The sequence below is a fragment of the Microtus ochrogaster genome (genome assembly GCF_000317375.1).
Source record: "Microtus ochrogaster isolate Prairie Vole_2 chromosome 14 unlocalized genomic scaffold, MicOch1.0 chr14_random_2, whole genome shotgun sequence".
NCBI classification, from domain to species: domain Eukaryota; kingdom Metazoa; phylum Chordata; class Mammalia; order Rodentia; family Cricetidae; genus Microtus; species Microtus ochrogaster.
In genome coordinates this window covers 3,234,906-3,261,854 of record NW_004949097.1, presented here as the reverse complement: position 1 = coordinate 3,261,854, position 26,949 = coordinate 3,234,906, and the positions used below count along the sequence as shown (strand labels likewise).

Here is a 26,949-nt window from a genome sequence, read left to right as displayed (position 1 = left end):
TAGATGGTTAGAGAGCACAATTTTTATCGCATGTTTTAATTTTGGGAGTGCATGCATCCTACGGCATGTGTGTATGAACAACCTGTGTGAGTCGGTTCTCTCCTCCTCCATGGGAATCCCGAGGATAGAACTGATAATCAGACTTGCCAGCAAGTGCCTTTTCCTGCATCCAGCCAGCCTCTCACTACTTTAGATGTGGAGTTAGAAAAAACCTCTTTGGTGGCTTCGTATTTGAGTAGAAACCTATATAAAGTCAGGAAGCAAATTATGCATGAGAATCTAGGGAAAGGCACATTCCTGCAGAGAGAATCCCTCTCCACACTAGGAGACAATTTCTTATGAAGAGTCTGCAAGGGAGCAAACAGCAGCCAAGTGTAGGAGGATGAGTTTAGAGTATTCGAGGAACCAGATATGAGTGCATTAATCAGTTGGTACCTTTGGCTGAATGTTAGTTTAAGATGTGTTGCATTCGTTGATGCTGTGGAATATTTGTCTAAGGATGCAAAAATGCAGTGCATTCTTTTACTTTGCATTTGTTTAACTGTGAAGCTGTGTTACTTTGCCTGCCTAAAACACATGATTGGTCTAATAAAGAACTGAATGGCCAATAGCTACACAGGAGAAAGGATAGGTAGGGTTCCAGAGAATAAATAGGAGGAGAAATCAAGGCTCTAAAGAAGAAGAGAAAGAAGGAGTAAGAAAAGGGGAAGAAGAGGAGGACACCAGGGGTCAGTCACCCAGTCACACAGCCAGCCTCTGAGTGAAAAGGAAAGAAAGATATATACGATAAAGAAAGGTAAAAACCCAGAGGCAAAATACAGGTAAAGAGAAACAGGATAATTTAAGTTAGAAAATCTGGCTAGAAACAAGCCAAGTAAGGCAGGGCATTCATAAGTAAGACTTAAGTCTCCGTGTATTTATTTGGGAGCTGGGTGGTGGGTCCTCAAAGAGTAAAACAAAAACCAGCTACAGGTGCTACATGAAAAACAAGTTCAAACTTGGATGGGCAACAATAATCATGTTATCTTTCCTGGGGATGTCTAAGGGTCAGTTCAGGGACACAACTAAGTGGCTCCTGCCTAGGGCCTTAGAATGTATCAAGTTATCAGCCAGAACTGCAGTCATCTATAGTCATGAAATTTGCTTCCAGAATGGCTCACTTGCCGGTTCTGGTGGCACAGCCCAGTAGGATTTGCTGAAGAATGGCTTGCTCACATGGTTTGGTCAGAAGGCTGGAGTTTCTTTCCCTGTAGACTATTCCATAGGGCATTTAGTATCATTATGTCCTAGTACCCAGTTTTCCACTCTATGGGTGATCTAAGATGGGCCAGGAAAATGGGCATGATGTGCCTTGGAAGTGACACACCATCACTTCTGCCATATTCTGTAGGTCACACAGACCAACATCACGTCTGGTATGACTCTCTGGATCACTGGGGCATGTCTTGGGGGTTGACTGACACAACAAAACAACCTGTAGGCCACAGGAAAGTCTCCATTTACCCATCCTTTTTTGTTTAGAGACAATGTATCATGTCCTTCTGACCTTCCTGCCTCCACCTCCTGAGTTCTGAGGTTAGAGTCATGTGTGACCACACCTGGCTTGTTGCAGTCCTGGGGATCAAACTCAGAGCTCCATGCTGGTGGGCAAATAGTCTACCACCTGAGACCCACCCACAACCCCCATTTATTCCAAATGGATAAATGGTCCCTAGCCGCTTGAAAGATTTGTGGTCTTGAGTCTGTGCTGAGTGTTGTAGGGCTAGTGCTACAGGCTATTGTGGAAATGGGTATAGCACGGCTTCTAATTGGTCTTAATAAAAATCCAGGGTCAGACATAGGGGTTAATGCTGAAAGATCAGAGAAGCAGAGCAGCAAGCGCTACTAAATCCTCGGACCAAAGGGGAAATCCTGTGCCTGCAAAACCTCGGACTGAATGTTCTCTCTACGAAACCTTAGACTAAATCTGAGCTCTTGTCTCTTCCCGCCTATGTTCCTGTCTCCACCCAGACATATCTCTGCCTCCCTAGTAATTGGATTAAAGGCGTGGAATCCCAAGTGCTGGGATCACCTTTGTGTAATCACTATTTCTCTTTTAGACACATTCAATCTCACACAGCCTAGGATGTCCTTAAACTCTCAGAAATTCACCTCTGTCTACCAAGTGCCGGGATTTAAAGTGTGTGCCACCACTCCCTGGCCTCTATGGCTAAGTAATGGCTTAGCATTGCACTCTGATCTTCAGGCAAGCTTTATTTGTTAGATCACAAACAAGATACCACCATAGACGGGGAATATATAAGAGGCACTCCGGAGGTCCAACTGAGGCACAGCAGAGGACCAGGGTGCCAGCAACAGCTGCAGGAGTCAGTAGGTTATGAATCTGAAACAGAGCTAAACGAATTTCTGCAGACTTGGGACATTTTTTTTCTTCATTCCTTCTGAGTGATCTTGTCTGTTTCTCTGGTTTAAGCAAGCATTTCGTCAACATCACAGTGAAAGCCACAATGCTTTCTGCAGTAGATTCCTGGCTGGAGATGTCTGACCCGTTCTGAAGCTCTGCCCGAGACCAGTGATGATAATTTGCTGGTCTGCTGCAGAAAGCTGGCCCTAAACCCCTGTCCAGAGCCAGGTATCAAAACCCAAGCTTGATATATTGTCTTGTTGGACAGAATTAACCTTACCAACAACATCTGAGTTCAAACTCAACACTCGGCAGAGCCAAACGCAAGCCATTATTTCTGCTGACACAGCTGCCATTCCTTTCCAGTGCTCCAGATCAGTGAGTGGAACACCAAGGACCCTAGCAGGAAATATGATAGCCATGTGTCCTTCAAGCACATGGACATCAGACAACTTGTCAGTTTCTCCTGTGTATTCCTGAGATCTGACTTCCTCCGTGTTGAATGTTCTCATCCATGCCTACAGAACTGAATGGATCTTGTGCACCAACTATGTGAAAACCCGACATATCACCTTCCTCCATCATTTTCAGTAGCTGTCCACCGCTGCAGGCATCAAGCCCAAGTTCCTCACTAACATGTCTTATGTCCCAGTGTGGTCTAGTGTGCTCTAGACTCTGGCTGAGCCGGCCCCTCTTAAACATGTTTCTCAGCCTTATGTTTCAAACACTTTACATTCTATCGACTTTCACTTCACCTCGTCTCTGGCAGCCCTGCTCTGACCTTTATGAGAAGTCTAGCCCAAGCTCTGCCTAGAACTGGATATGTAGTACAGGATAGCCTGAAATGCAGAATCCTCCTGCCTCTGGGATCACTGATGTCCAAAACCATCCATTCCAGCCATCTCGAGTTAGCCAAAGTGTTGTGGGATATTTGTACACTGTGTGAAGATATATTGCTGTGATTGGTTTAATAAAGAGCTGAAGGTCAAGGAAGAGGTGTAGACAAGACTTCTGAGCAGAGAGAGGAAGTAGGAGGAAACTTCAGAGGTGTGGGAAAGACACTGATAAGATGTGAAGGGAATAGAACATACAATATGAAATAAAAGTAAAAAGTCACATAGTAAAACAAAGATTTTTTTAAGCAGGTTAATTTAAGTTGTAAGAACTAGTGAGACAAACCTAAGCTAAGGCCATACTCTCATAATTAATAATAAGTCTCCATGCCATTATTTGTGAGCTGGCAGTCAATGAAAAAGCTTGCTAAACCAAAAAGCCAGCAAGGTCCTTACAAACTTCTTATGCAAGCTGCTCCACTGTAGGCCACCAGGCCACTGCTAACCCGTCTGCTCCACACCAAACACCTCCTCCTGTACCGCCCAGTCAGTGCCAGCTGTTCTTCAGACGGAGCACTGCGGTCACCTTCTCCAAGAAGCCTTCCCTAGATCCTCATTTTTGTCCTCAAAATACGCATGGAAACTCATTTGTCCTATCCTATCAAAAGTTATAAATTTTTCTATCTCCCCTTTATATTATTATCAAGTTCACGGTCTAGGATTATGTCATACTTCCTTTACCTAATCATGTTCAAGACTTTTTACAACCTGCAGTACCCCCACCTCCCTCTCTCTCTCTCTCTCTCTCTCTCTCTCTCTCTCTCTCTCTCTCTCTCTGTGTGTGTGTGTGTGTGTGTGTGTGTGTGTGTGTATGTTGTTGGAGGAAATACATGTGTGTCCTACATCATACTCACACATGATCATAAATGACTGTTACTAATTTGTGCATTGACTGGGATTTGTGTTTTCTCTGCTATTTTATAGCACAGTCATCCCATTCAAAAAGGAAAATCAAAAATGAACAATAAAAGAGCCTCATTCAGATACTCAGGAGGATCCCAGAAGGTGTTATCAAGGAAATCAGAGCTCCAAGACGGCCAGTCCCCTGAAGGGCCTGGGACAAGATGAGATGGGTCACTGTCATCCTGTCCGAATTGGTCTGATGTGAATGTTTGTGCTGTTGCTTGTAATATATATATATTCAAAAAACAAAGAAAATACACCTTTTTTCTGCAATTGAGAAAACTGAGGCTTAGATGGGAAAGTCAGACCAAAAGTGCTGACAGTGGGGTCAGAAGCAGAGGAGAGATGGGGTGGGGTTGGGGGTGGAGTGGAGTGGAGGGGAGGGGAGGGGTGTGATCAGACCAAGAGTGTTGACGGTCAGAAGCAGATGAAAGATGGGGTGGGGTTGGGGGTGCTGACCAAGACAGTGGGGTCAGTAGCAGATGAGAGATGGGGTGGGGGTAGGAGTTGGAGTGGAGGAGAGGGGCGTGATCAGACCAAGGGTGCTAACCAACACAGTGGGGTCAGAAGCAGACAAGAGATGGGGTGGGGTGGGGTGGGGATTGGAGTGGAGGGGAGGGGAATGCCACCAGAGATGCCGACAGTGTGGTCAGAAGCAGCTTTTCGCCCCCCATTCGGAGACCGGTATGTATGGACACACTTCAGAGCAGGCAGAGGTTAGGGCAGAAAACCTTCTCTGCCTGCTTCTTTTTATGTCCTTTAAGAACCATGTCTGTGCAAAGTCATTGCTGTGTCAGCAGCCAGCAGGGTGGGAGTGGGGGGGGGGTCAACATTTTCGGAGGCCCCTGTCAAAAGTGTGACCCTAAGCAAGATTTCTCTGGATTCACCTTTCTGTCATATTCCCTTGAAACAGCCAGAACGTTTCCAAGGTTTCATCGTTGTTCTGAAAATTCTTAAGCAGGTTTGTAAAGTTTAGTGGTGTCACTTGGCATTAGCCTGCCTGTGTGCTGAAACAGAAATCCTCTTACCACGAAGACAAACGGGGAAGGGAGCCTTGGTCAATAATTAATTCTTCCCAGCAAGGGCTGGAAGGGCAGTGTCTGCTGTTTCAGTTTTTTTGAAGAAATCATTCCATTTTCTCTTCTGGTAAATAAAAGAAAGACCTGCCACAGAAAAACACAGGAAGAGGTCAACTGGGGTCAATGACTCCTATAAAAACTTCTTCACAGGTCCTACCAGTTTCCCTGGACCCCCAGCGTTTGTTCACGGGAGGACAATTTCCAAGAATCTATCATCAAAATGACGATTGACCTAGTAGTCTCTATTATTTCAAGGTTGTAGACCCCTCTGAAATCTTGATAAAAATGATGAATTTCTCTGTGTTCCAAGGGTGGTGTAGAGACTACACAGATCATATAGAGTCTACAGCTTTTGCCTTCTGATATCTTTCCCTAAAGTGCCCCAGTAACACAGACTACCAGAACATATTGGGTTCAGCTCAACAGGGACAGTCAGGCCTAACTTGTGGTATTGGCCCTCTTAACACAGGAAATGGGTGTGCTCAAGTAGACCCTGACCCCCACCACCGCCAAGTCCTAAGTATGCTTTATTCTGTTAATGTATGGGTTATTCTTTGTCTGCCCTTGGGAACGTAAGTTACCCCAGACTGCAGAGGTTTGACTTCCTTGTACCTCAATACCCCAACACTGTTTGAAAGAGAAATACCCAACAAATAGTATCAAATGAATAAATATGTTCCTCTTTTTCTTCTGGGTAAATCATATACATTTTTTTATTTCTGAGATTAGAATACAATTTCAACATTTCTCTTTTCCCTTTCCTGCCTCCAAACACTACCACTCCCCATAAAAACACACTCAAATACTTGACCTTTTTCCCATTATTACCACATGCATATATATATGCACATATATACATGAATATATATATTCCTAAATATAACCAGCTTGCTCTGTATAATGTTACTTGCATGTTGTTTTCAGGGCTATATTGGCACTAGGCAACTAATGAGTGTGCTCTTCCTTGGGGAAGACCACCTCTCCCACTCCCAGTTTTTCCTCGGTTGCCTGGAGTTCTCTGTGTAGGGTCTTGTGGGTTTTTCCAGTCCACTTTGGCATGCCCATCAGTGTTGTCCTTGTCCAGCTCACGTTCAGGCAGTCGTGTTTGTGAGACTTTATGAGTGTGGGTTCTGACCTTACTAGTCAGTCTCACAGCAAACTCCCAGATCATCTGGCTCTTATAATCTTTCCACACCCTCTCCTGCAATGTTTTCTGAGCCTCGGATGTGGGAGTATTTTGTATTCGTTGATACTGGGCTCCGCAAGTCTGTATTTTGATTGGTGGTGGTCTATCCATAGTGGTCTCCATTGGTTCCAAAAAGAAGTTTTCTTGATGAAGGGTAGAGACTAGATTTCTCTGTGGGTAAAAGAACAACCTTTAAGGATTGCTGTTAAGGGATGATGATGCTTTAGTAAATGAATCGCCGTAGATTCTCCTCCAGTAACCATGACTTCACCACCACTGAGTAGATAGCTAGGTTTTCAGTACCTGGCATGCTCTTCGTCTTGTTGAGTGGGCTCTTAGCTCCAATTTGAGAGCATTTTTATCAACGTACAGCTATCCACTGTGTTTGATGGGTGATCTTCTACCTACATATTATCTTGAAATTTATAAAACGGCTCTGTCTGGGGGTTTTCTTAACTTGGTTGAATTTAATTATGTACTATTCCCTTGTTTGGTGCTTATTTATTTGTTTGTTTTTTATTACTGGTGAGGTGGCCTTACTATGAAGCCATGTAGCCCAGGCCTGACCCCAAATCTGAGACCCTCTTGACTCGGCCTTCCAAACGCTGGCTTTCAGGCACGCACACTGTCTTAGTTAGGGTTGCTATTGCTGCGACGAAACACGGTGACCAAAGCAACTGGAGGAGGAAAGCGTTTATTTAGCTTACGAATAGTAGATCTCTGAGGGAAGCCATGGCAAGAACTCAAACAGGGAAAAAAAAAAAAAACTGGAGGCAGAAGCAGATGTCAGGAAGGAGTGTGGCTTACTCGCTTGCTCTTCATGGTGTGCTCAACCTTTCTTTTTTCTTTTTTTTGGATTTTTGAGACAGGGTTTCTCCGTAACTTTTCGTTCCTGTCCTGGAACTAGCTCTTGTAGACCAGGCTGGCCTCGAACTCACAGAGATCCGCCTGCCTCTGCCTCCCGAGTGCTGGGATTAAAGGCGTGCGCCACTACCGCCCGGCTCAGCCCACTTTTTTATAGACCAGGGTGGAACCCCCCACAATCGACTGTGCCCTCCCCCACCAATCACTAATTAATAAAATGCCCTATATGGTTTACCTGCAGCCCAAACTTATGGAAGCTTTTATTTCTCCAATTGAGGTTCCTTTCTTTGGATGCACACAGGCTTGTTCAAGTTGCCCTAAACTATGCAGCACCCACCCCCAACCCCACTGCTTTCCCTCTTATACTTTTTCTAGGTTAGTCCATTTTCTCACCCAGACCGACTGCCATCTCCTTGGCCAGTCCAGCTCTAATTACCCTAAGGGCAAAATGCAATCCCTGGCAGTGAATTTCAAAATAAACCTAGGAACACACAGCATCCAATAAACTTGGGTGAAGACAGAATTACTGCTGTTTCTTCAATTGACTGTGTTGAGGTAGCAAGTACTAAGTGTATAGATACAAATACTGACTGCTGAAATTAATGAGCCTGCAGTTTTGACTGTGGTCACAGGAGCATGGAGAGTCAGTGAGGTGGAGATCACAGCCACTGTTTCCTCAAAAGGTTTGCATATGGCCTTGGCAGCTTGTTCTCATTTACATGACTTCACAAACCATTTTCTCAAATAGCAGCAAAGTCAATTTTAGCATATATGTGATTATCACAGATTTCTGCCTTAGATGATGAATTAATGAAGTTGAATTTTCTTTTGCAAATCTGCATTCCTGGATATAGCCAAGGGTAGCGGGATTTTTGTTGTTTTGTTTTTTTCTTTGGTTTACTTCATTTGAAGGTTTATGGCTCAATACACAGCGACATCTTAAAACTAGAACCAGGAAACAAAGCTCCAAAAATGTCTGAAAAGAAATATTTAGCACCAAGTAGATACATTTAACATTCAGAATTCCTACTCTGCACTTCCTACCAACAAATTGTCTTACCAGGAAAAAAAAAAGAAAAGAAAAGTAAAAAAGCTGGCGGGAGCCCTGTAGAAGCAGAAGTTAGGCATACACACCAAAGCCTCTACAAATTAATCACTATTGTTTGGGGGGCTGCACATATCTCCCTAAGATTATGGCTCTTAGCCACGCACGCACAGTTATTCATAGCACGCACGGCTATGGGGACCATCCCCCCGCATGCACACTCATGCAGCCCATGTCACATGGGCTGGCTCGCTCCACATGTGTCATTAATTGTCAAGAATGCTGCTCGGAGCTGGCTGATCGGAAGATAGGCAGTGCAAAGGAACAGGATTTGAGACAGCCCAGGGTTTCCTCTTCAAGTAGGTTTAAAACATTTTTTTTCTCTCTCTCTCTCACTAACTTCCTTCCTGTTCTAACTGCCGGTACTCAGAAGTCAGAGTTGACAGGCAGAGGTACCCGAAAGAAAACGCGAAGCCCTGAATGTAAGTTGAATGCCTGAGGTGGGGGAGGCTGCAGGAGGGCGCAGAGCCCACGCAGGAAATCTCGGAACCACGCTTCTGCCCTACAGCAGATGAGCTCTGGCTGTTCTTAAGAAGGCTGGTTCTTTAAAACAAACTTCACGATAAGAAAGTGCTAAGGAGACCGACCGCTGGAGCAGAAAAGGGGAAGTCGGGGCTGGGACTGGTAGACTAACTGGAGGAGGTAGGCAAGTACCCTGCTGTGAGAATGTTCTAGAGAAGGGTTCTGGGAATACCTGGGATGGGGCGGGGGCGGTGCACTGAGATGTTTCCTAGCTTGGCAGTAGCTGGAATTTGACCAAGCTCAGGAAAAGAAAAGCCAAGCCGTACCTCCGCGTTGATATGTACTGTGCTGGTGGATAATGGGTTGTGCTGGGGTGGGGTTATGCGGTTTCCTGTTTTTGAGCACACTTTAAAGAGAATGTTTGAGAAGAGAAAAAAAAAAATGGTTCCAAGCTGTCAAGTACTGAGGCATTAGCAAAAGCAGGGAATTAAATTCCTGCAATGGGATGGGCAGAAACATAGTCACGGTTACTGCCCAAAACAAAACAGCCTTTCACACCAGGGAGAGCTAAAGGGAACCCAAAGATACAGAGAAGGGTGCTGGAGAGAGAGAGAGGCTAGGAGAAGCTAAGAGGGCTCAACCATGAACAGGGTCAGTGGGCCTTCGGGCTGCCATGGTCTGAACTTTGGCCTCATTAGAAGTGCTTTCTGGATGACTTGATGGGCCTTCCTCTCCTTATCACCTCCCAGGCCGCCTGTCCTAATATCCCCCTCTTCTGGAGTAAGTTGTGATATGGCTGAGAGAAACCCTGAGCAGTTCCTCACTGCCAGTGAGAGAGGTAGACTACAGGAAGGCTCCCAAAGCATCCGTTCATAAAGACAAGATCCTCCCGAAGTCAGGGTTGGCACATGGAATCCTCACATGAGGACTCAAGAAGAGATCTATGGTAACCTGTTGGCTGGGGACTGCTCACCAGCAGGGGCCGTTCATCTTGTCATTTCTAAGAGTATTTCCCTGCCAGTTTCAAATACAGCACAGTGTAGTGACAAAATCAGCTTATTCTTTTGGGAGGCCCGAGTCTCTGATAGACCCTCTCTCCATCCCCTCTCCATCTCCATGGCCTAGGCTCAGCCGATGAGGAACAACCATGGCTATGCGGCCTCAGCCTCATGGGCATCTCCCAACCCTTGGAACCTTGTCCCTGGCCATTTTGGGGACCATGGGTCTGTCCCTAGGGAGATCGACTCTGAGTAGTCTTGCAGCGTTGTTTGCACTGGAAGCTCAGAACAACAGAGTTATTCTGAGGGGAATTTATGGGAATATAATGTGACTAACTTCAGCTAGCAGGAAGGAGGAGTCCTGTGGGGAGAAAATTATGCAGAGAGAAGACAGCCAGCATTGGCTCTGAGCCCTCTGTGTGCCAAGCTTGGAATTGGGAAACTCAACATTTTCATACTGAGCAAATGGAGACGATTACTAAGTCACGGAAGTGTTCGGTAGTTCGACTGAAGTCATGTAGCGGGCAGGGTGAAGGAAACGGTAGCCTTGGGAAACGTCCATGGAAGAGGGTTTCTCTACGCCCATGTATAGAGTGCCTTCGTTTGTGGGGCAGCACGCTCTGTTATGAACTGTGCTGAGGGATGGTGGACTGGAGTCTCATGCAGAGCCTACAGCGGCAGGTCCCAGGTCTCACTTGCTCCTGAACCATCATCAGTACTTTCACCCATACAGCAAGCTCTTACCAACTTTTTCTCTGTTGATAACGCTTTGATTTCCTCAACCAAGGCTGGTTAAAACTCCACCAGGTCTTTGAAGCTTTAGGAGTCCGATAACCTAAGTTCGACCGGCCATGAAACTGTCTTTGACTTCTAATGTTTCATTCATTCAAAACCTTGGGGATCTGTTGTGTTACTCAAGGCTAGTTTTTTTGTTTGTTTGTTTGTTTGTTTATTTTTTGTTTTTTGCCTAGTCATGGCTTCCATGGCACAGCTGACTTTGAAGACTGTTTTAAAGTATTATTTGGGGAAGAAGAGTGTCTCAGTGTGGGCAGTTGGAGAAGCACAGTAAATCTTAGTCTTATCTCCTTCTGTACCAAAAAAAAAAAAACCAGGGCTGGAGAAGCACGCTAGGAATGCAGAGGCAGGAAATAAGAAGCCGTTTCCCTCAGGAAGGGAAAGGTGAAACTTGTTTCTGGAGGAGCTGTGGCACACACCTTTAATCATAGCTTTTGGGAGGCAGAGGCAGGGGTTTCTCTGTGACTTCCAGGACTGCCCGGACTAAATAGTGCGACCTGGTCTGGAAAAAAAGGGAAGCCTGGTGGGGGGGTGGATTTTTGAAAATAGAGAAATAGTGAATTTGATTTAAGAACTATGTCCCATTCTGGACATAAGAACCTTCAGTGCAGCGTACAAGAAGGGTCCCTCTCAGTTGCTAGCTTGGATCTTTGCATCTAGTTTTGAGTTTGGAATGTCCAAGTAGCTGACTTGGTAGAGAATGGCCTTTCAATGCCCAGGAAGGGCCAAATCTTCCATGCAGCTAGGAATACTGAAGGACTGGGGGTGATTCCAGAAGCAACCAAGAGGCCTTGTGGATGTCCCGCGAGATAAGCTGGGGTCTCCTGAGACCAGGCAGCAGCATCAAAGCCTGAGGAGCCTTGATTAGCTGTGCAGTTTTCAGAGAGAAGCCAGCTTTCTGCTCTGAGCCCTACTGCAAGGAAATCCCCTGCTCCCATCCCTCCCCGCCCCCCACACCACTCTCCCTTTCTCTAGTTGCTACCTCTTCCTTGTAGTGACTCAGATGTGCAGGGTAACACCCCAGAAGACCCAGCCTTTCAACCTAGTTGAATCGCCCCTGCATTTTGCTCCAGAGCCAGAGGGAATTTCTCCGTCCACTGCTCTGCATCCACTGACCCATCGTTCAGAGTGAACGGGGGCTTCAGTCAGTCTAAGATGAAATTGTTACTGCGAGGTATTTCTAAGGAAATACAGTAGTTATCTTTGTAGTTTTACATTAGACTCCACTTATAAACAACCCTCAGAAGTCCCTGAACCTTGGCTCTCTTCCTTACTCCTCAGAAAAACAGACTACAAATTGAGAAGAAAGGGCTGGACGTGATCAGTTTGTACGCAGGGGAAGCTTTCGGCACTTAGGCAGTTACATACCGCAAAACACACAGTGTTAGCAAGGCCAGCAAGGTAGGAGACGAGGAAAGGGATTAATGTCTATTAGTATGCATTAATAATCTCCTGGCCAGTTCTTCCCCCGTTCAGTGCTATGGGGGAGGACCAGTTTTCCGTCACCACTGGCTGATGTTAGAAGCTTGCTTAGGGCCTGTAAGAAGTTTGTTGCAGTAGCAGGCTTGGAGTAGGCCCACCTTCCTCGAGCCCACATTTTATCAAACATGAGGGTCACGTCGCTAAGTTAACCAGGGGCAAGATTTATTTCCTACAAATGTAGAATCTAATTTCTTTTATGGCCAACAACTCATATGAAGCTGTATTAACAGCCAGACATGTGTGTATTGGCCTGAGGTTAAGCCATATTTACTATTTTCTTCTGTTTTTCTGTTTCTGTAACATGAAATTCCCTCACCGTGCCTGGTGGTTCCTTTCAATAGTCCATGGGCTTCACTGAGCGTGGAATTGCTAAGTTTGGACTCAGAACAGCCCAGTAACTGCTTGTGGCTCTTTCTAGGATAGTCTTTGTGACACAAAAAGCTTCAGGTAAAGAAAAATGATTTACATCTGAGGGGGGAGCAAAGCAAGTTATATAAAGTTCAGAATGTAGCACCTTGCGGAAAGTCATATGAAATTTAAAGAGTTCAGTGATGGTATTGTTCTCTCATGTTCATAGATGAGGTAAAGTTAGTAAAGAGGAGCTCAGCTGGCACACTGAAGGGAGATACCATTTAGAGACCATGTTCCCTGGTCCCCATCTCTCAAGTCAAGGAACGTAGGGTCCTCAAGGCTGAACTATGTGCCCACAGAGTTCACTACAAGGGAGGCAGAACCAACCTCCATATGTGATGGGGTTGCTTAATGTGAAGATAAACAGCCCCAGATCGCACAGTCTCGCAACAAGCCCACACTCATGAGCCATGGATAGTACCTGATGTCCTCTGCTTCTGGATAGCCAACATTTCGGGTCAAGAAGTTCAGTCTTGACTTTGAGGTCCAATCTTAAGGATCCGGCAGGGCCTCAGGGGGGAAGAACTTCCTCTGTAGCAACTGACTGTACGGCATTCACCAGAAGTTATAGGGCCAAGGTCACATTTCCAACCTGGAGTTTTTAGACTGTGATAAAGATTATGAAGGCCAGGCCAGGCCACGCAGTGGTGGTGCACGCCTTTAATCCCAGCACTCAGAAGGCAGAGGCAGGCGGATTTCTGTGAGTTCGAGGACAGCTTTGTCTACAAAGCGAGTTCCAGGAGACAGCCAGAGCTAAAACAGTGAAACCTATCTTGAAAAACCAACCAACCAAACAAATAAACAAAAAAAAAAGATTATGAAGGACTTCAGAATCCATGAGTCTATGGCCTAAAAAAAAAAATAAAAAAAATCATATCTTTATTCTTTTCTTCTTTGGACTAAAGACCATGTTTGTCATATTTTTCAAGAGTTGTTTATTTTTATTTTATGTTTATGACTGTTTTGCACACATGTTTGTATGTAGACCCCAAAAGCAAGAAGAAGGTGACAGACCTTCCAGAACTAGAATTACAGATGGTTATGAGCAGCCTAGGTGCTGGGAATCTGAACCAGGTCCTCTGGAAGGGCAGCCAGTGTTCATAGCGACTGAATCAATCTCTCAATCCCTCCTTATCACATGTTTTAAGAGTCCCGTCATCTCCCAAAAGAGAAGGGCCACCAATCGACCATCTAGGTCTCTTGAGTGTGACGGAAGCTACCAGCTTCCCTTCCTTCCCTGCCTCTGACCAGCACCGTACATGCCAGTATGCTCCGAAGTGAAGGCCTTTGTAAGCCGTGGCTGCCCACCGACAAGTCTTAACCTCTTTTTTGCTGAAAAGGCTTTGGCTGAGTGTTGCCTTTGCAGTTATTTTGTGTGTATTCTCATAATAATCATCTTTCCACAGTGAGGAACTTCGAATCAGTGGGTCTCGTATCTTTTTCTTATGCTATGATTATGTCAAATTATTGTAATTGGCTCTGAAATGCTCACTTTTATTGCACCAATTCCAGACACCGTACATTGTCCTCCCTTCTTCAACTTCTTCAAAAAGTTGTCTTGGTTTTATGAAATGTTTATGTTCGCAATGAATTACGAAAATTTAAATTTTGTCAGATTTGATAATAAGATGGAAGATGATGGAATGATGGAAGAATTGATTTGGCAAAGGTCACATAGTTAGAAGTTTACAAGTCTTATGGAGACCATCCCTCACCCCTCCTTCTCCCCCTCCCTCTCCTTCTCTCTTCCCCCTCCCACCCCTCACTTTCTCCCCTCTCTCCTTCTCTCTCTCTTTCCCTCTTTCTCTTACTCTTTTCAAGAACTGGAATCTAAAGCTGGAGAATCACGACTCTTGCAAGCTTACGAGGTCATCCTGAACTGACAAATGGGCGCGATGTCACTATCTAACGGCCAGGCTTTCAATGGGGAGCTGTTAGGATGGAATGATATTCCCAAAGGTTCTCTCCTGTGCGCTGAGCCACCCTTGTCCTTGTAAATAGCCTGCTGCTCTATCCAGTAGGTTGTGGACTCTCCACCATGCTCATCTGCTAAGCTGCTATGGCCACCAGATGAGACTCTGCCTCTTCCTGTTCGTCTTATCCAGCTTTCTCTTCATCTGCTTCTTGAAGCTTGTCCTTAAATTGCCCCCAGATTACAAGATCCACCCACTGCATCCTTCTTTATTTTTTCTTCCAGTTCATTCTATTTTTTTCTCTGAATGCTGTCCGGGATGTGAGCTGTATTAGTCATTATGCTTTCTCTGCTGATCTCTGGAGTCTTGGCGGCTGATCTCTAGAGTCTTGGCTTTGAGGGATGTGATGCTGTGGTTCAAGTGAGACAGGGTTATCAGAAGAGCCATCCTACTTGCTTCCTTTCTGTGCAGGAAACGGACCTGGGCATTGCAATGTGTCTTTCAGAGCTACTCAGGGCTTTGGTGTTTGCCCTGATGTTTTGCTGGAAGATGAATGAAGAGGTCCCTCGTGTCTGTCTCTCCCTTCCTCTGTTTCAACCTTTCCTTCATCCCCTCTCCATACTCTCCGGCCATTTCTTTCTTTTGTCCCATCAAATTTGCTTTAGTTCTTCTCTATTCCCAAACTATTTTTCTTCTTGTCATATGAGTAACATATTAACTGCTATCAAATTGAGCCATAAATTTCCTCATTCCCAGAGAATTCCCAGACATCCACCGTGTTTTCACTCTGAATGAGATGTGATACATAATGTCTTCTAGGTTTGAGACTATGAGAAATGAAGGCTGTGCCTATGGGCAAGAGGAGATGAAAAATTTGACATTCTTGCCTGGGCATCTCCCAGGCAGCACCTCCCTTTACCTCCAGGCACATACTGTCGAGTTCACCGCTATGTGAGCCACACACTGTCGAGTTCACCGCTACGTGACCAGGAACGAGTCTCTTAACCATCAGTTCTCAGTTTCCCAATGATTCAGTGAGAACTGGACTATTTTACCTCTTAACTTCGGAGCTGTGAAAATCTGTATCCACAGACGCTCATCATCACTCACATGAGGATAATTTTACTAGATCTCCTCCTCGTTTTTCTTTACACCCCTCAAGTTAATGTAGACGATGATCAGAGAAGGAAAGATTAGTGGTCCGTGCACAGGAGACCTTGTAGATGCGTCCAACCTGTTGACACTTTTATACAATGTCATCACTTGTAAACGCCATGATCGAGTCATACCATCAAGTTGAAGTTTTTTTAAAAAAACAAATCTCATTATCTTTTAAGTAAGTTTATGATTTTTCTATTAGACCACACTCACAGCTAACCTGCAGTGTATAGACAGCACAGGATTACTAGAAATATAGAAAAATATAGTAAGGACTCAAAGAACCGGGGAGATTGAAGAAGGCCCCTTAGAACATATTTGCACATAAGATTTTGCCAAGAGGAATTTGAGTCCTTTGCTGCTTGGTGGCATATCCAAAGAACACAGGATACACAGTAAAATAAATCAATCAATGAAAATTATAAAATGCAGAGCTACATATGTATTATGGGGTGGGGGTGTGAACTCAAGAAAAACCGAGGACCCAGTGTCTGCCCTCAAACCATAATTAGCAGTGTGGGATGGGGCCCATTCATATATCCCAGGCAGGTGTCAGAGGTCTGTGTTTCCCGAGTGTCACCTTCAAGATCTGACTGCTATTCAATGAAAGAATAAGCTCATGAGAAGAAAGCAACCATCTGAGCACAGATGCCCTGCGTGTGTCTGTAAGGCTCTGTAGCTCAGACTGTATACTGGGAACAGCAAAGGAGCAAAGAGAGCTGGAATGATTGGTCATTGGGGCTGTTCATTATGCTTCTTCACCAGAGTGTATTGTTCACAAGTGAGTTATTTATTTATATAGTTTTGTTTCTGCAAAGAAAAATTAAGTCAGAGAAACAGCTGGAAAGATTATATGTTTCATGAAGTGTGCTGAGGGACAATTTGAAGATTCCCTAATGTGTGTAGATCTCCAATAAGGCAAGGGTGGCACCAATGGCAACCCGACTGGCTAACGGACCATCATCCTATCTCTGAAATAAAGAGAAATCAAGATGACCGAGAAGGACACACAGCCCCAGCTGGAGGAGGGAGACGATGACCTGGACAGCAAGCTCAATTACAAGCCACCCCCTCAGAAGTCCCTGAAGGAGCTGCAGGAGATGGACAAAGATGACGAGAGCCTAACCAAGTACAAGAAGACACTGTTGGGAGACGTCCCTGTGGTAGCAGGTGTGTGCGTGCGCATGGGGAGGGTCAAGGCAAGGTCTCCAGTAATACATGCTCAGCTGTCACCCACAGTTGGGCTACACTGTGAGGAGGGTGAGGCACTCGTTATTCGTGCTGTCTAAGGTTGTAGGCTGTATAATTAAGTCTTCTCTCGAGACTGTGTGAGAGTCACAGGTGAGGCAGACAAAGATTACTCACCCACAAAAAAAGCACTTAGAATTTCAGACCACAACTATATTATTGTATTCTGGTCTCCATCAGCCCCTATGATTGTAGTCTTATCTCTTTGGGGGGTGTTTCATAATTAGTTCTCTTTCTCTGTCTGTGTGTTTGTGTGCGTGTGTCTCTGTTACATACACACACACACGCACACACTATCAGAACAAAATATGGTGACAAGGCCTGAATAGACAGTGTCTTGATATTTGAGACTTATAATTAAGATGAGTCTGTGTCTTAGTTAGCATCTTGGGATAAAGGGGTTGATTTATTTGGCTCATGCTTCCACAGTCACAATCTATCACTAAAGGAAGTCGGGCCAGGAACTCAAGGCGAGCACCTGAAGGCAAGAACTGATGCGAAAGTCATGGACAAAGATTGCTTACTAGCGTGCTCCTCCTGGCTTGTTCAGTTTGCTTCCTTTTCCCTTTCTTTTCCTTTTCTTTTTGTTTTATTTTTTTAAGCTGTCTTGGAACTCACTCTGTAGACTAGGCTGACCTCAAACTCACAGAGATCCACCTGCCTCTGCCTCCCAAGTGCTGGGATTAAAGGTGTGTGCCTCCACCACCTTTGGTCTCTGCCTGCTTTCTTATAGCACCCAGGAGCAACAGTACCATCCATAACGAGCTAGGCCCTCCTACAGCAATTGTCAATGAAGACAATACACCACTGACTTGTCTGTGTGCCAGTCTGGTGGGGGCACTTTCTCAAGAGAGGGTCACTCATTCTTCCAAAACGACTCTAGCTTGTGTCAACTTGATATAAAAGTATGCAAATTTCTGAATTAGAAAGATCACAATTCTGCCATTTCTACAGGGATCAAAGCTAAGCATAGCGAATCTTTCTATTGCTACTCCACATAGAGAAACCATTTTCTCTTTATAATCTCTTCCCTCATCCACAACTTGAAACACACACACACACACACCATACGCACCCCACATGCCCTTTCCATATACTTACATTTTCTCTTTAACCCTACAGACCCAACAGTCCCCAACGTGACTGTCACCCGGCTTAGCCTTGTTTGTGACAGTGCGCCAGGACCAATCACCATGGACCTTACTGGTAAGTGAACACATCTCTACTGTTCAGAGGGGTCTAATATGTCACAGGGAAAATTGTCCCCAATCCTCTCTGGAGAAAATCATCAAGGTAGCCCTTGGAAACATACATGCTGAGATCAGTCTGCAAACCATTGCATTCTGAGTGTCCGCTGCTTGCCGTGTTTAATGAAAAATCCAGTTCCAGACTCAATGCAATGGAACGGTTGAGAGTTATACCCCTTTGGGCGTGCATATACATGTGTGTATTTGCATACTATTAGGATTACAAATTCCTGTACATGTGAAGAGTTCAGAGTGCGTGTGTGTACGTCCATGTGGAGGCAGGAAGTTAACCTCAGGTGTCATACAGTGCTCGTGGTCTCTCCCTTGGGCTTGGATGTCTTGCCAGAGAGCCTCAGGGAAGAGATCTGCCTGTCTCCATCTCTCCAGGGCTACCATGCCCAGCTTTGTTTATTTGGGAGATTATTTAGTTCTGAAACTTTTTTACCACGGGTTCAGGAGGTCAAACTCGGGTCCTCATGCTTGTGTGGCAAGCATGTCCCTGACTGAGCCTTCTCCCCAGCCCCCAGTTATTCACATATCAAAGGTGTGACATTTACTGCCTCTCTGTGTTCCCAAGTGGAAGAAGAAGCAGCTGTTCCCGCAGGAAAGACTGTGGATGGAAATATGGACACACTCTGTGCCCGCCAGGGCTTGCAGTTTTAGATGGTCTGACAGCCAGCAAAGACTCTAATCCTCTCCCAGCTATGGTCTGAGGGGAGGAACACCCTAAGACCACCTAAATAACAATAGACACTCCCCTGCTCAACACACCCAAAGCTTAAAGTTTCATGCCATAAACAAGTTTTCCTACAAAGAACAAACAAACAAAAGTGTTCATTTCCCCTTTGTGTTCTTTCCATAGGCAGGTCTCAAGGAGATGGACATAGACAGGGAAGGTGGGCTTCATGGAAGAACAGGCACCTGCTAGGGGGTGAAAAGAGGGTCAGAAGCCAAATCAGGGGCATCAAAGGTAGATCTGCAGGGGGAAGGCTGTTGCCGGGTTCAAAGCTTCACCGAAGCAAAGGAAAGCACAACTCTGGGGCTGTCAGTTCAACGGCAGGAACTTCCCTCTCACAGGCCATGTGCGCTTTACCTTATATGGATTCTTCTGTCAGAGGGAGGAAATCAGGGCCTGAGAAGACAGGCTTCCTGTTCAACTGAAATCAGTAGAGCAGACACCACAAGCGTGCATGCACACACACATACACACACACACTCTCTTACAGCCCCACATTGCTGCATCTCTCCAGGACAAAAACAGGCTGTCTCTCACCCAGCCTCAGCCCTGTGCTGTGTGGCCAGGTACAGCTGTCAGTTGGGAAGTGTAAGTCAGACAGTGCTGAGCTTGTGCCCAGAGGATGAGAACACTGCCTGGAAACTCCGTCTTTGAAACCCCGAATCTGGTTTTCTGTCCTAGGGAAGAAAGCTGCTGAGCTGAAGCCAAGTAAATCGTGTTTGTGAAGTGAAATCCTTATCCAAAGCTGTGTGAAACACACACATGTACAGACACACATATGCACACGCATAGACACACACATACATATGCACGCATACACACAGAGACTTGTACATACGCACATACATACATAAATGTACATACATGCACACACACGTACATGCCCATAAAATTGAACTATAAAAAAATGTATGGAGGAAAGAACAAAGCATCACAGCCTTCCTAAGCAGGGCCCAGGGTTTAAAGTCAGCTATCAGGATCATGAACCCTACAGCTGTTACAATTTAAATGATCTTCCCTAAAAAAAAAATAAGATGATGTGACATTGGAAATGCGAGTCCAATAAGCTTAAAATGAGAACCTAGTTAAATAATTATAAAAATTAAAAGTAGTTTTTAAAGCTGTAATATACCATATATGACCAACTGGCAATAATAATAATATCAATTATATGAATTGATGGAGGGAAAGTCTGATGAAGACATATGGATTTTATGAAAGCAATAGCTGATGCTCTTATATATTTTTTCTCATATTTCTTGAAGAAAAACATTCACATCTTCATCTGGCTATGGATCTACATGAAGTTTTCAATAGAAAGAATATTAACTCACCTTCCTTTAGGGCTGATTGACACTTTTTTGTGACTGACAAATAATAAAAAGTATTTGTCTTCATCAGGACTAACTGGAAGTTATGGGGGAAAAGGTTTATGTTCACAACAAATTATAAAGTTTGTATATTTTTGGCATTGGCCTCAAACGTTTAGGAAAACTCTTTACCATGTTTTTTTAATAACTGGACTGTAAGATTCCAGGCAGTATAGGGTGTGTGTGTGTGTGTGTGTGTGTGTGTGTGTGTGTGTACACTAATCTCACTTGCTATCTGAATTAAGAACCATTTGAATCTTGCAACCCAGAAGGTCCCAGCAGAAGGCTCTGAACCTTGGCTTTCATTCTTTATGTAGCAGCTCCGGAGGATATTAACTTTCTAAATCCTCTTCTGTAGGTGATCTCGAAGCCCTCAAAAAGGAAACGTTTGTGCTAAAGGAAGGTATTGAGTACAGAGTCAAAATTAACTTCAAAGTAAGTATCTGCCACATGCGCTCGCTCTAACTGTCCATCTCTTGCGCGACTGTGTTGGTACTCTCTTGTCGTCACTACTGATTTTGGTGATGGTTGCTGCTGTCCTCCTTTTCCCAGCTTGGGTCTGAAGTAACCTGCTCTCCCCTCTGAGCTCTTCCTGTGGGGATCCGCCCTCGCTTCCCGAAGCTTTCCTGCCAGGACACCTCAGCCTCTCTGTCCTCCACCACCCTCTCTCAGTGCCCTGACACTTCTATAAGACACACACTACTGCGCATTGTGCCCTTTTCCCCTTACACAACCTAAGCAAGCAGGGGCAACCCGAAAGTGTGTGCCTCTTCCTTCCACTACATCACGCAGCTTTGTTAGTGGTAGGTCTTTGTGGATATATCTTACAAATAAATGGTTCCTTGAAAAGGAGAAGAAAACAGGATACTCCAACTGCTCAGTTATCCTTCAGATGCAGGAACCATGACCCTTACAGAGTGGCTAGGGATTTCAGTGGCATTTGTAGAGCAGGCGAGCAGATCATCTAGCAAAACTAAACCAAAAGGAAGCTCCCAGCTCATGAATAGACATACATCCCAGTGAGTAACTACAGCTCCCAGAAAAATAACCTTGACTTTGGAAGTAAATAAACGAGAGACATACTGTTTTGCATTTCAGGGTTTGCTTGCCTTGGCTGCCACCCATTCCCACTCAGTCATGTACTCCAGGGGACTCTCCATCTGCTGTCTCTGTTTGCACACTGGACCCACCTTTCTCCTGGTTGCAGGATATGATTCAAGGTGGCCAGACAGCCACTCTACCACATGCTAAAATGCTTAAGGTCTTTTCATCCTGTAAATATTTGCTAACTCCTACACAGCCATCGCTTGACCTGTGGATGGCATTGCTTCCTGCCATACTGTTTATTACCAGAGCCCCTGGGATGCTGGGAAAGCCTCATATCTAAAGCACCCAGAACGGCTTCCCATCCGTCCAGTGGCTAAGCATTTGCACTGCTGTGCTGTTCGTTTAGGAAACCTGGGTTTACAAATGAATCCACCCAGTAGATTTTGACTGCCTAAGAAGATGAGGGGAGGTCAATGGGTATGGGTGAGTCTAGAGCTGTCAGGTCAGGGTTGTGTATCAAGACACAGAGGGACCTTCGAGTCCAGCCCACTTCTGGTTTGCCCCCATTTCCGTCAAGATCAAGATCTCTCTCTCTGTTACTCAAGCAAAGGTGAATCCGCCTATAGCCTGTCCCTGCTTGGAGCTGCAGTCGGAAGGAGCCCAGATCACAGTAAAGAGCACTTCAAAAGCAATTTAAATCTTTCCTGACATTTCATGGCAAACATTCAAGGGAAGTGCATTTATAATACCAGTTACCTACAAGTATTCTGTTTCTCTCCATGTTTTTTTTTCTTATCCTGAAGTTGACAATGCCCTAGAACCCCAACCTAGGGTGATTCTTTGGGTCCCCACCCCCGTACTCTGCCTCTTAAGGACATGAAGTACCTCTGACTTCCAGTCTTCGGTGTCCTGTAACCAAAACGTCTTGCTTTAGGAGTTGGGAGATCCAGCGGAGAGGGGCATGGGCAGAAGAGGGTACTATATAAAAATCCATCTATTTTCTTCCCTGAATGTTTCTGAGAAGCGGTTTCTCTGGGGAGCACCGTGGTGACGAAACTCATGCATGTCTATCTCACCATCAGGAGAATGAATGACAGCCCTAGAAGTTTGGTTTTAACTATTGCGCCCTCCATATGCACAGAGAGACAAACTTATTGACAGGGAAAATTATTGAAGGTCCTTTAATTTTTCTGCTGGTGAAAGTTCCCCAAGCCCTTCGGCTCATGACTCAGTGTCCTCTTTAGCTTGTTTGCATAGACATGACCACTGTGAAAAACTCACGGGCAGCCCAGTTCAGGCCCAGATACAGTGAGTCATGGAAAACAAAATGCCAGGCTGCCTACAGCTCCATTCCCTCTAGGGGATTTTCACTGAGTATCTGGGGAAAGCAGCAGTGTCGTAGATAGCGTATGTATTGAGAGAACCTGGATGTGCCTGCCGGGTACCCGTGGGCTTCATCCACTATTTATGGGGTGGGTGTTCTGGTGTGACCACAGCCTTCCCTGTAGATTCCGATCTCAGTTACACAGCCTCCCCCAGGCCTGACTTTCCATTACCGCTTTTCTGCCCGTTGTTTGTTTTTCATAGGCGAGGTGGATCATTTCTGGGGATATGGTGTCCTCAGACTTACATCGAATTTTCCATTGGTATTTTTATAACCTTCCCTGAGACCAGGACAGTGTTTTTGCTAGTAGCATTAAGGAGAGAGGGCTAGAAATTATTGCCCAAGCCACTAAGAAGGGAGAGATATGGTGAAGAATACTGAGACAATGCTTTAATTAGCATCCTCCCCAAAAGCAATTAAATCAAGAGATATTACATATTAAACATGCAGTGGCAACTTGAAGTCTTGTGATTGGGTCTCTCCACTTTCTCAGAGAAACACAGTGATACTTAACTAAATGGGATGGGCAGGGAAAATTAGAGAAAAAAAACAACAACCAGACAGGGTCTTTAATCTGAATTGTCTGGGGCTTCTGACCCACAGGTGAACAAGGACATTGTGTCGGGCCTGAAGTATGTTCAGCACACGTACCGGACTGGGATGAAAGGTAAGAGTGTCCAAACTCCTCACCGGTACTCCTGCCCCGGGCTTGGAACAACCTTCGGTTATAAGCTTACGAGAGCTGGATGACAGATATAGGCAGATGGCACGGCCACTCTAGGCAAAGTTACACAGGTACGTCAGGCCTAGACGTTGAGACCAGCATTTAGGATGCCAGGTTCAGGTAAGGCAAACCACTGGCCTTGAGCATTCAGAATCCGGAATTCAAGTTTGTTACGCATTCATACACAGGGAGGGTCACTAAGATAAATTGAAGCAAAGGCCATAAAGTGTTTGTCAAAGGTGAAGAAGTGGAAGAAACAACCCGGTCAGTAAAGTGTTTGCATGAAGACCCAAGTTTGAGGCCCGAGAACCCCTGGAAGCAAGCCAGAATGGTGGCATGCATTTGTAATCCCAGCCTGGGAAGGCAGAGACTGGGGGGCCCTGAGCATCACTAGCTGGCCAGCAGAGATTAATTGGTGAGTTCGAGACCAGTGAGAAAGCCCTGTCTCAAACAAAACAAGGCAAATATTACCTGGGAAGAACACCTGAGGTCAATTTCTGCCCTGAGTGTGCGGGCGTACATAAATACACACACACATACACAGACGCACACACACGCACACACACACGCACACACTCATACACACACCAAATATTCAAAAGCACAAACAGTTTACAGTGTAAAACCATGACAGAAAGACAAGAAAGACCTGCCCAAGGACTGTGTGTTGGGGTGAGCCTCAGAGGTTCCATTGAAAGGAGGGACAGAGAGGCGGTGTATTGGGGTGAGTATTTGGGGCACCATGGGAAAGAGAGGCAGAGCAACAGTGTATTGGGTGAGCCTCAGGGGTTCCATTGAGAGAAGGGACAGAGAGGTGGTGTTTGATCTCTTAAAGAAATGGGAAAACATTTCTTTCTAGGGCGGAGAAAAAGTAGTATAATATAATATTCCCTCTGCTGTTTTTCTGGACACCCCTTGGGCAGGAACGTAATCCAGACACATCCACACGCCTTTTTGACCTGTCTTCCTTTCTGCACCAGGCGTGTACACAAGATAACATAGCCTAGGCCCCCAAATCAACAAAGGAGCCAGGAGCAATTATTAATTTGATATGACTCCAGGACAGAAAAATCAGTCTATTAAATTCCAGAGAAGATTGAGGACCTGAGAAACACTGACTGGCTTGCTAATACCTGGTCTCATGAAAACCCAGCTCAACTTGCTATTTCCTTTGAGCCCAGAGGCTGTGCTGAGTCACTGTGGCCAGCAGCCCGTGGCAAGTGTGCAGCTGGGCCTCCAACTGCGCAGCAATTACAAGGCCAGCTGTACCCTGCCCCACAGCTACTCACTGCCGGTTAAACTTCTCAAGTCCAGGTGTTCTGAACCCAGACCCAGCAGTCCCCTCAAGCTGGTTCTTCAAGTGACCCCTCCCATCTCACATTTGAATTCCTAAATTCTACCTATTCTGACCACCAAATGGTACAGTAACCCCCTCCAACTAAAATATCTTTAGAATGATTTCAGACAAGGGGTCCTTAAAGTCCATTATATAGAGAAAGACAGAAGGCCCCATGTGCTGCAGAGCTGGGGAGCTCTGAGGGAGACTGAGGCCTGACTCTCTGCCCATTTTTAGTGTTCAGCCCTGTGTGGAGGTGTCGCCCCCCTCCCCACACTGATTTAAGTTATTAATACTCTGGCTTCATCGTCAGAATTGACTCTGATACTTTTTAAAGACTGGTTTTTGGTACCCACAGGTTACTAAACCTTGATCTCCATTATGGGGAATGACAAAGTAAATCACATTTTTTTAAAAGGAATTTTGGGTTTTAAAATGCTTGAATAACTGTCCGGAGGGATTATTTGGTCATAAAGACAAGATCCTAGACGAACAGCCAAACTTGGTCTTGAGTTCCTGACTCAACCTCCCTGGTTCCAGAAGTGCAGTCCCACACACCTGGCTTAGTTCAAAACAAAAAAAAAAAAAAAATGCCCAGGGACATTGCTGTTTGGCCAGGCTTGGGCACTGTTGCTTTGGACTCACACCCGTGTCAGCTGCGCTCTCAGATGCCCCATTTTCAGCTTGCTTTTCTGTTGCCCGGGTCTCTCACTAACGGACCGTTCTTTCCTCCTAGTGGATAAAGCTACATTCATGGTGGGCAGCTACGGGCCCCGACCCGAGGAGTATGAGTTCCTTACTCCAGTGGAGGAGGCTCCCAAGGGCATGTTGGCCCGAGGCACTTACCACAACAAGTCCTTCTTCACTGATGACGACAAGCAGGACCACCTCACCTGGGAATGGAACCTGGCCATTAAGAAGGATTGGGTAGAATGAGCGTGTCTGCCCATTCTTCCGCTACCTTCCCCAGCGGAAGGATTCTCCCAGCCTTGTCAGTCACGGTCTCCCTCCTTCCTCCCTGTTCACAGCTGGATCCAGTCTATCACACACACACACACACACACACACACACACACACACACACACACACACACACACACACTCCTCATTGATGTGTTTTCTCTTACTCCATTCTTCAAGCGTGTCCCCACAGATGAGACTTAAAACGTAGGCTTTACCCCAGCGTGTTCCCTCAGACTTCCTTCCCCGCCGCAGGGCCAGAGTTCCGGAGTTCTCTGTCTCATTTAGCATCCTCCCTTTTCTTCTGATGTGAGTACTGAATGCCAGGGAACAGGCAAGCTGTCATGATGCTTTGCCTTCTGTTCAGAAGTTCATTCTCGCCACTGGGTTCTTTCGGTTCAATGATTCCGTGGGGGCTCTTCTTTTGTGGGAGACACTGTAAACAACACAAAAGGAAAAGAATAAAGTGACTGTTCGTGCGACTGAGGACCTCATTCCCCTTCCTTTTTCCCTCAAACAAATATGGTACCAGAAGGCTCGCATCCTAAGTCATCTTACAGATGGGGCATTGGTAAGATCTGCAGTACAGGGCATGGATATATCCTTGCCAACAGGTTGTTACAATATAATGGCCAGTGAGTGTAGGTAATCAGAGTGACCATTCTAAATTTCATTTATTATATAATATTTGCTTAGAGTTCTTTCATCCAAGATTGAGACACCTCACTATCCGTAGAACTCTCAGACTTGATCTGTGGGCCAGGTCAAACTCTGGCTCCTGCTTGGGATTCTTCCATGGGCTCTCAGTATCTACTGAATGAAGAAATGTCTATGCTGGTTGAGTCTATTACATAAAGGCCTGTGGCAAGACGGCCTTGACAATACTGTCTTCCTTCCCGTAATTCTCAGTGACTAATGCTTGTGCACATTCTGCTTTCACATCTAGACTTTAGTTCTTCCCGTGAGATCTCTTGTTCATATTGTCAGCTGGACAGAATCTAGAACCAGCCAGGAGAAAGGCCTCTGGGCATGTCTGCGGGAGCTTCTAGACTGTTCACTGAGGTGGGACAACTCACCCTGCCCAGGAGTAGTCTCTCTCCATGCTGGGATCCTGAGCTGAACGGGACGGAGCAAGCAAGCACAGCACCATCTCCGCTTCCGACTGTGGATGCAGCGTGACCGGCTGTCTCGTGCTCCTACCAGCACGCCTTCCTCGCTGTACCCTCAAATTGGGATAAACCAAA

The 26,949-nt window shown here is 45.5% G+C and overlaps 1 protein-coding gene across 3 annotated transcripts; it reads left to right on the top strand.

Annotated features, from left to right (window-relative positions):
* The first annotated feature begins 8,641 nt into the window (after nucleotides 1–8,641).
* Nucleotides 8,642–26,189, top strand: Arhgdib (Rho GDP dissociation inhibitor beta). 3 transcript variants are annotated; one of them, XM_005364530.3, is made up of 6 exons: nucleotides 8,642–8,733; nucleotides 16,636–16,823; nucleotides 18,024–18,107; nucleotides 20,613–20,689; nucleotides 23,289–23,352; nucleotides 25,482–26,189. In XM_005364530.3, exons 2-6 carry the CDS (start codon nucleotides 16,646–16,648, stop codon nucleotides 25,679–25,681), a joined length of 603 nt encoding a protein of 200 aa, XP_005364587.1. In that variant the 5' UTR covers nucleotides 8,642–8,733; nucleotides 16,636–16,645; the 3' UTR covers nucleotides 25,682–26,189. The 3 variants fall into 3 exon arrangements, with proteins under 3 accessions (XP_005364587.1, XP_005364586.1, XP_013208228.1); XM_005364529.3 differs by lacking the exon at nucleotides 8,642–8,733 and adding an exon at nucleotides 8,792–8,856; XM_013352774.2 differs by lacking the exon at nucleotides 8,642–8,733 and adding an exon at nucleotides 9,012–9,076.
* The last annotated feature ends 760 nt before the right edge of the window (nucleotides 26,190–26,949 follow it).